Genomic DNA, 10,433 nt, shown 5'->3' on the forward strand with positions numbered 1-10,433 from the left:
TGTCCTCTTTTTCTATGTCTGCAACTTAGCTAATTTTACCATATGCTAATAAATCACAAACATGTTATCCAAGATCCGGTTTCTCTTCCTGGTGAAATTCTGACCATCTCAGCAGCTGAAACCTGTATTCCTCCAACTGGATTCCCAGACAAAGCCAAAGTCCTGAGTTCAACACCAGAAATTTACACTATTATGTTAATATCTTGTTAAGCATCATAATGTAAGGGACAATAGCCTCACCTATGCCAAGGGGAGGAAGCACCTCCAGGAGTGCTATACTATGTGCTACATGTGTAAGATGCCTGCTGCAAAGATCTGCTACCTTTCTCAATTATATCATTTATCAATCCTAGAATTCAGTTTTCTACTATGGGCAGCAGTTTTAAACTCTTAGAAAGTATCCCCCTCTTTTCTGCAGTCATGGCATCATGAAAGAACTTAAATTGTCTGTTTCCCCTTCTCCTTTCTCAGTAATAACATCCTAATTGAAGAAACTCTCATTATAGAGTGTATTTTCTTCTCTTGTGGAGTTCCATGCCACCTTGTTATAAATCTATATTGTTGATGGTTCTGGCATCATTACTGGCCTCCAATCTGTGCCAGCTTCACACAAAGAGTTAAGGAAAAACACAGCTGGAGGTGAGGCACTGCTCAACCACCATCCTTCTCTCAAGCTTGCTAATGGCACAGCAGAGAGATTACTATTGTGCTATTTGGCTAGCACTCATCTCTAAATCATGGCAAGCTTAATCTGGAAAGGAAAACTCCTCTTTCATCTAAGAGTGATACCTGTCAATGTGGCCCTACATTAATTTTTTGCACTTCCTTATGGAAAATTTACAGCCATTTTCAATAGCATCAAAAAGCTTACATTTGTAAATACTAACACAGTTTTATCTAACAATATCTACAGGGTGATATACTTACCCAATACCTTGAGCTGGTGAGGTTAATGCTGTCACAGCTGACCCCTGCACTGTGCTGGTTACTACTGCCTGTCCATCTGAAGTTTCTTCTGTTGCTGGCTGCATTATATGAATACTTCTATAAAGATGAGTTGGTACCACCTGTTCAGTTCTCGCTTCCTCTTCTAGTAATACTGTTGTGTGCTGTGCCATTTCAGTAGTACGTCCTAGCTTAGATTCCCTTGTGTTCTCCGCAGGTTTTGTCCGGATGACTGAGTGCTCCACAACTGAAATTCCTCTACTGCCGGCAATACTGTGCAGTGTTCCAACAGACTGGTCAGTTTGACACCTACTGGGAACACTGGGCAGACATGTGGGTGACATGGAGGTCCTCTTTTCAGATATACACTCCTGGGATTCTACACTGGAGCTTGGATCCCTTTCATCAATGACGATAAGATTGTTTGGCATTTCCTTAAACTGATAGACCAAACGCTGCCCTTCTACTTTGGAAAGAATACCACGTTGATAATAATACCTGTGCATAAAGAAGACAATGCTGTCAAGTACACCGTACTTCAGTGACATACAGAAACTTATACAATTCTTCTAATACCTTCTAGCACAGTTTACAATGATATATGGTCTACATTTTATATGGACATTTTCCACCTGTAAAATGTTGCAGTATGTGATTACAATCACTAAAATTCCCCAGAAACTATCTTAATGTGAAAAAATACACAACTCATTTTCAAGCATATTGTCAGAAGTATTAGTATTACAATCTCAAGTGGTAAACTACTAATTTTCCCCATGTTTTCAGACCACACACAGTTCACAGCTTCACATTCATTTTTATCCCACAGATTCCCTTACAGCTGAGTAGTTCTGTAATCCTGAACAAGATGACCACAGATAAAATCTACTTGGGAACAATGACACAGTTTAAGCTGTTTCAATCTGTATGTGGTCTATGAAATGTCTGCAATATGGGGAAATTTCAAATGACAGCAAGGTAACTAATTGCCCTGAATTAGTAGACAAAACATTTATTGTGGTATTGTTAAAACTTTAGAATTTAAAACTTTCTCCAACTTGGATCTCAGACTATACATGACAACAGTATTATTGTAAAGATTTTCTGTTATAGCTGCGCTCTTAATATGATGCATAAAAAAGGACAGTTTAATAACTTGCATAGAAAGCACGTGTTTTCATTTAGGGCATATCAGTCAGCAGATGTTATAAATGGGATTAATATTTTCTAGAAGTGATGGACAGAGATGCCCCTACCAACATAATTTAACTACAATGTAAGAATGTGGGTGGCCCTGCTTGTCATACAGTGCCTACGTACTACAGTGTGCAGAAACAGAGGTAACAGGCTCTGACTATAGCCTTACTAGCATGCCAATTTCCTTTTCTTCACTTACCATGGTTAATGAACAGCTACTTTCTCTTCTACTTCACAGAAGTTTATTTTGTTCTTCCTGTGCTAGTCTCTTCTTGATCTTTCCACTGTATCAGATCATACAGCGCTCTCAAGAAAGATGCTCCATGTGTCAATCACCCTCTTAAAAGTTCATAAACTAATCTAAGGGATAACTCTCTAATCTTCTTATATGGACTCCTTGTTTAATACCTACCTTCTCTTGAAATATGCTAACATTTTAGACTTTTCTATATTTCTTGTGGTAAGGAAGTCTCCGATACCCAGATCTATATTGTAACATCGATGATTCAGGTAATCGAATACCTAAAGCTCGGCAAGAAAATAGTGAAAGCTCAAAGCCGTGAATGGCCACTTCCGCACAGGGAAAGGAATCGCTTGGCCACAAAGCAAAAGAAAAAATTTCAATCCTGAATCAAGTGGGGGGCTGCACATCTCCCCTAACTAAATATACCAAATCCGAGATTGCTCTACAGGCAAACTCCCCAGAACGGCCAAGCAATTTTTTTCCCTGTTAAAAGCTTTGATGTTATAATATAGACCCAGATACCCTGCCAATCTTCAAGGTTATTCATCCGGACGTGTTTTATACCCTGCTTACAAAGCTTCTGGTGCTACATTCAGTGCATACCAGATGCTCTCCTTGAAGCTTGCCTGAATCATGTCCCTGTATTTTGTTCTTGTTTCTTTGATTTGGCCCCCATATCTGCCTTTATGAAAATGGGTGTCTCCACACCTTCACTCAAGTCTCGGGATCCGGATGTGGTCTATACAGTTTTTAAGAAACTTGTCAAAAATAAAAAAAAAACGCTGACAGTCCTGTACTCAAAACTTTTATTCGGGAAACCACAACAGTTAAGTGCTTTCATCAGCAACCACAAGCTGACTTCTTCAGAACTAAATTAAAAAAAAACATGTTTAAATTATAGCAGAAAGGCATCACCTGATTCAATTAAACAATCAGGTAAATAGTTCTATATGCTTAAAGTGCCAAGTGCGGTGAAAAATACCATAGCCATAAAAAGACAGCATAATATGCAAACACAAACCACTCTACACACTAAAAATAACTTGGTATAAAATTGACAAAAAGTAGTAAAAAATAAAAAAAAACTATATTAAAAGTTTGAACAACTTTAAATTTCATAGGCTCGCAATTTAAGCAGGCTAGTTAAATTGATTGCATCGTTCAAGCCAGGGATGGCAGTAGTGTCTAATTTAATCTGCCAAAACAATTCTCTAAAGTCAAGATAATCTTCCTATGGTCCACCCCTAGGATTCTGTGGGACTTTTTCAATAACACAAAATCTAAAATCATGTCCTGGGTTTTTGTTAATGTGTTTGAATAAAGCACTAGTGTTGTTCTGGGTTCTTATAGCCTTGAGATGTTCATATACCCTATCTTTAAAATGCCTTTTGGTTTTACAAATATAAAACCCCTTAAAATTAATACACAAAGCTGCATAAATAACTCCCACAGTGCTACAAGAAAATCTACCCTTGGACTTGATAACTGTGTGATTGATAGTAATCTTGTCTGTGTACAAAATGTAAGAACATTGTGAACAAAACCCACACTTCCTGGTGCCTAACCCACCAGTACCAGGAATGGGACAAAATTCCCTCTCCAGTAAATTTTTAATGGTAGCCCCTCTCCTGTAAACAACCCTAGGATGTACACCAACCCTACTCAAGACAGTATTTTGTCCATGAAAAATTGGGTTTGGAATTGTTTGAAGAATTTTTGACTGCAATTTGATAACAACAAGGTTTCTGTTTTCCAAATGATGAAAAGACCTAATGGAGTGAATGCTCTGCGGTAAACAGCAAAACGATGAACTAATAAACAAAAAATAACCGTAGAGCAAAACAATGAAGGGGATTCAATTGTTCCAAATGTACATACAAAGTCCCATAAGCCAGTCCAGAGAACAAAAAGTCCAATTTCTTCAAAAAGTAAAAGCCAAATTTATTATGGTATGACAAGGTTAGCGCTTTCGCAAAAATTGCTTCTTCAGACCTTATTACAGATTAATCTCTAAAACAAGTAGTTTAAATATACAAAAAAGCGCCAAAACAGCAAACACTCCTTAAAGGGGTACAAACATATACTAAAATCAATAATAAAATTCAACATTAAAAACTGCGTGTAATCTATGTGAAAACATCTGAACACACACATAAAGAGACTGAGTAAAAAATATGTAAAGGGCATGTACTAAAGAAACTCATTTATAGTGTCGCAACCTTCTGCACTTCAATAATGGGCGTACGGGGACTTAACACCTCCTTGGGGTTTTTGAGTTTTACAATGGACTGGTCATGTACCAGCATCCCTTTTTTGGACGTCTTTGTTGACAAATTACCTGGAGGGATTGTCAACACAGGTTTATACCGCAAATCTTGTTATCGGAATACTTTGTTACACCATTCCAGCATGCACCCTGGCTTTGTCTACAGTAACATCGTCCGTGGACAATCCATGCGTACATCTAGGTACATACCATGTGACTCTAATTTTAGAACAGGACTTGAAGACTTAGGAAAGAGACTCGTAGAGCGTGGCTATAGAGCTCTAGATCTTAATAAGGGGATGGATGGTATCATCAGCCTCAGGGATAGTAAAGCTATGCCCTACTTTTCTGAAGGGGCTTCCAGGGTTTACACAGCTGGTATGAATGAACAGCATACCCAGGATATTTCTCCATCACAAAATGACCATGTCACATTTCCCATTTATTATACTAGAGACATTGGCACTATTAAAGATGTCGTCATCAAGCATTGGCATGTATTGTCAGTAGATTCTACTATTAAGGAAATCACTGGAGATAGACCTAGATTTGTGTACCGCAATAAAAAGAATCTTAAGAATTTGTTATGTTATCCTAGAGCACACTCCCTTCGTTTGTCAACACAGGGACCCTATATGGTCCCCTGCCATAGGTGCAATTTTTGTTCCTACATTCTCACTGATCCCACTTTCACTTATCCCTATGGATCTGGTGTATATCACATCCGTGCAAGGGGCAGCTGCATGTCCAAGGATGTGGTATACTTAGCATCTTGTGCAGCATGTTCGGCCTACTACGTAGGCATAACGAATCGGGTACTTAGAGATAGGATTCGTGAACATGTCTACCATACTAGGAAGGGTCACCTTTACAATGCACTTGCCAAACATACTCAAGAGGGTGGTCCACATCATTGTTTTAGATTTAGGATTTTAGAACAGATATCTAGAACTCACAGGAGGGGAGACATTGAGAACTATACAGAAGTTCGAGAGATCAGCTGGATAATTAAATTTAGAGCTGATGTGTCACCGGGACTTAATGGTAAAGTCCCCGTACGCCCATTACTGAAGTGCAGAAGGTTGCGACACTATAAATGAGTTTCTTTAGTACATGCCCTTTACATATTTTTTACTCAGTCTCTTTATGTGTGTGTTCAGATGTTTTCACATAGATTACATGCAGTTTTTAATGTTGAATTTTATTATTGATTTTAGTATATGTTTGTACCCCTTTAAGGAGTGTTTGCTGTTTTGGCGCTTTTTTGTATATTTAAACTACTTGTTTTAGAGATTAATCTGTAATAAGGTCTGAAGAAGCAATTTTTGCGAAAGCGCTAACCTTGTCATACCATAATAAATTTGGCTTTTACTTTTTGAAGAAATTGGACTTTTTGTTCTCTGGACTGGCTTATGGGACTTTGTATGTACATTTGGAACGATTGAATCCCCTTCATTGTTTTGCTCTACGGTTATTTTTTGTTTATTAGTTCAAGGTTTCTGTTTTGGTAACACTCATGGAAATTATTTTAAAGTTTTATTTTGTTTACTTTGATGGACAGCTTTTTGTACAGAAGAGTGGGGTGGCTATGGGGGCCTCATGTGCCCCCATTTTTGCAAAGCATTTTTATGTATATGTGGGAGAAGAAATTTCTCTTGCATTCTTTTTCTAGTCAATGGGCTCTAAATGTACATTATACTGATGATTTATTGTTTGGAATGGTGATCCAGCGGAAGTGTCTTTTTGACCTATATCAACAGTACAACGCAGTTTTTAAGATTTACATCAAAGTACAGTGTAGACGAAATTCACTTTTTGGAAGTTACTATAAGAAAGGATTTGATCAACGCTTCCTTTGTTAGTGATTTGTATGGGAAGCCTACATATAGTAACAGCCTACTACATTATCAGAGTAGTCACCTGGAACACGTCGAGAAAGGGACAGTAGAGAAAAAAACAGGGACATTTAGGTGTGGGAAATGCAGACAATGTGAATTTATAATGAATAAAGAAAAAATTTATTTGGAGAGCAGGGGACGTTGGTTAACTAGTAAGGGATACTTTAATTGTGACTCCAGAGGTCTGGTATATTTTGCTATTTGTGAAAGATGTCTTTCCTTTTATGTGGGCAAGACAGAGAGAACTCTCAAGAAAAGAATATATGAACACATTTATGACATAAAAAAGGGGAAAGAGACTAATGCATTGTTTAGACACTCCAAGATTTGTGAGGGATATAAATTTTGTTTTTTGTCCTGGATCAAGTTAAATGTGATATTAGAGGAGGCCCCTGGGAGGAAACAGTAGGTTACAAGGAATTATGGTGGCAGTTAACTTTAGAAGCAAACAAAGCCCCCGGTCTGAACGAATATATATCCATTTTACCCCTACTAAAATTAAGAGCAGCTAGAATGTAAAAGGAAAAATACAACAAGTGTAATATTAAACAAAAACAGAAGGTGGCAATGTTGTTATGAAATTTTGGGATACTTTTATTTCACTGTTTTGAATGCATCACTGTGAAACGAAATGAATTTTTTAAAGTATATATATTACATATTTTTATAACATTTTTTAAATAAATATATACAATTATAAGATATCATAATGAATGAATGATTTAATAAGTTGTTGATTTTAAACGAAAATTGTAAAATGAATTGTGTTATCATTAATAATTAATGAACTTGGTGGAATTTGATTTGCTTATTTAATTAGAAATTAAAGGTTTTTATTGGTTTTAGTTTAAGAGGTTGTATAAAAGACAAAGGAAATGAAATGGTTTTTATCTGATGAAGTCCATGCTTGTTGGGACGAAAACGCAATTGTACTGAAGGTGTTCATAACGTTTTATTTGGTGTGAGGAATCGTAATAAAGAAGTGACAGTACTTTTTCTCCTTGGTTCTCTTTCTTTTGCTGTTATCCAATCAGTAAAACCCAACCCACCCATTTCAATATATCCAATTAACTGACACCCCAACCAACTCTGCTACAATCATCCTTTACTAAATTAGTCCTACTTTCTACAATAGCAATCTCTCCCCCTCTTCACAGCCTCCTCTGGTACCTCTGCATTCAACTTATGTCTATAATGTCACTAGTAACTATGACTACATTACTCCTTCCTCTGTCTCTCTCTGCCTTTCACCTCACACCACTTCATCCCACTCGCACACATTCACACCACTTCATCCCACTCGCACACATTTTACAACCGCCTCTATCACTTCTGTCCAATCACAAATCTTACTCCACATATCTTCTAGTCTCTACTCCACTAATACATTACGACTCCTCAAAACTACAATCCTTTCACTGACACAAAACACCCTACTTACAACTCTCCTCAACACAGTACAACTAAACTGCTATCAACACAACATTCAGATAGTACCACCACCCTACCCCAATGTGGGGACATCCACCCCAACCCCAGACCTACTCCATCTGCCTCCTCCCCCCAAACCTCACAAATCCTAAAACTTGCCACCATTAAACATAAAGTATTAGAAACAAAATCCCAGAATTCCATGCTTGGATATCCCATTCTAGACCTGACATAATTGCTGCAAATAAGACATGGCTAAAGCCATATATAAAAGGCACCAAATTTCTCCCTCCAGGTTTCTCCTGCCTAAGATCAGACAGACTGCACAAGAAAGGGGGAGGAGTTGCACTTCTCTACCCTAACTCCTTTATCATCATCATCATCCCCTACCCCAATTCCTTTATCACCACCCTGACCCTAACTCTATTCCACAATTCTCTGCAGCTGGACTCATCATAGCACATCTAAAAATGAATGAATTCAAAAGTCTCTGCTTGGTAGTCATATTCACCCCACGTGGTAATAATATTCCTATATCAGAAGAAATCTTAGCCTGGATCTCAAACAGTTATCTAGAATGAAACAATAATTCTAGGTGATGTTAAACTGGCTAGATCATACAACTCCTTCTCCCAATGAATCCATCAATCTCTAACTTCACTCAGCATATTACTAGCACAACCCAACCTAAAAATAACAGCGGTTCCATTCTTGACTGGATTTTAGTTTTAGACCCCAACAAAATTTTCTCAGTAGGAACTCTCCCCTGCAATATTAGTGACCATTAGCCTGCTTACATAGCACGCAATGCCTCGACAACTTTACACCATCACCAATAAAACCCACCAGAAAGCTAGCCAACTTCGTCCCAACAAACTTCAATGAAACAGAGTGAAATTAACTGGAGCATTCTAAAATCTTTACCCCTTGATGAAGCTGTTGAATTTTTCAATTTAACATTCCTAAATATACTCAGAATGGCCTCCCTTAGAAACAAGAGAATAAAAACAAATCATGCAATGTGGCTTTCTACAGAAAGCAAACAACTTATGACTATCAGAAACAGAACATGGAAAAAATGGCAGAAAAGCAAAAAACATATTACTCCAGCTTTTTCAAACAGCTCCGCAACCAAGTAAAATGTCTAGTCATTAAAGATAAAAAAAAAAAACAATACTACTTCCATCTCCAAAATCACTAACCATAACCCAAAAAAGATTTTGGAACTGTCTCTACTCTACTAAACCTTGGCACCAAAAGTAACCCTTGCCCAAATCCTGACAAAAACCCTGCTGAAATTGATTCACTTTCCAATTCCTACATTATAGAGACTATATCCAAACTTGCTGCCATCTCTCCTCAAACTAGTCATAATAACCCAATAAACTCATTACTCAACAAACTCTTCTCTCCAGCCTTTTACTCTCTCTCCTATTCCTACTTCCACTATAACTAAGCTACTGCTAAAACTCTACCTACAAATGTCAGCCAGATCTATCAGCTACCCCATCAGTATTCTCATAAACAGATCTATCCAAGAATCCTACATACCCTCCATCTGGAAAAAAGCCTACATCATTCTCTTACATAAAGGCGGCAACAATACAGAAGTGTCTAATTTATGCCATACTGCCATACTATCCCCATCTCTAAAATAATAGAAAAATGTAGTCAAACTCAACTTATGAATTATCTACTCCAAAACCAACTCCTTTTCATCAGTCAGCATGATTTTCGACCTGGACACAGCACTACAACTACTCTCCTATCCTTCTTGAACACTTAACCACAATCACAATGATAGTAGACTTGTCTCTGCACTTTTCCTTGATCTCTCCAAGGCCTTTGACACAATCTCCCATCCTCTCCTCCTTACTAAGCTCTCACAACTAGGCATGTCTACTCCTGTTCTTGACTGGTTTACCAACTATCTTACAAACAGACAATCTACCAAATGGCTATTCTCCCCCTCACCTTTTCTCACTACTTTCACAGGAGTTCCCCCAAGGATCAATCTTGGGACCTCCTCTTTTCAGTATTTTCATTAACGACTTTCACTCATCACTCATGGATCTATTATACAACATGCAGATGATTCTACTATTATCTGCTCTGGCACCTCAGAAACAGAACTTCTGACCATGACCCAAAATGCTTTCTCTACTACTGAAATCTGGACGACCAATAACCACCTTGCCCTTAACCCCAATAAAACCAAACTCCTGATCTTTACACCCCCCCTAAAAAAACACCACTCTTAATAAATCAAAATTTATCATCTACTCTTCTAACAAAACTGCCATAGAGGTAGTCCCCCATATCAAGCTACTTGGCGTTACTGTAAATGATAACTTAACATTCGACCAACAGATCCACAACATCAACAAAAAAAACTTGGTACCCTTTACAAATAAACACTTCTTAACTACTCTACTAGAAAAACACTTGCCCT

At 37.7% G+C, this 10,433-nt stretch overlaps 1 protein-coding gene across 5 annotated transcripts in view; it reads right to left on the minus strand.

Annotated features, from left to right (window-relative positions):
* The window catches only part of ELF1 (E74 like ETS transcription factor 1), a 960,524-nt gene that overhangs the window by 47,484 nt on the left and 902,607 nt on the right, over window positions 1-10,433 (minus strand). For all 5 annotated transcript variants that reach the window (XM_044071689.1, XM_044071693.1, XM_044071690.1 and 2 more), the window contains one exon: window positions 928-1,443. In XM_044071689.1, the coding sequence (XP_043927624.1) occupies window positions 928-1,443 (516 nt within the window). The remainder of the gene's footprint in view (window positions 1-927; window positions 1,444-10,433) is intronic.

The sequence above is a fragment of the Protopterus annectens genome, chromosome 5.part0 (genome assembly GCF_019279795.1).
Source record: "Protopterus annectens isolate FY-2018-M chromosome 5.part0, PAN1.0, whole genome shotgun sequence".
NCBI lineage: Eukaryota > Metazoa > Chordata > Ceratodontiformes > Protopteridae > Protopterus > Protopterus annectens.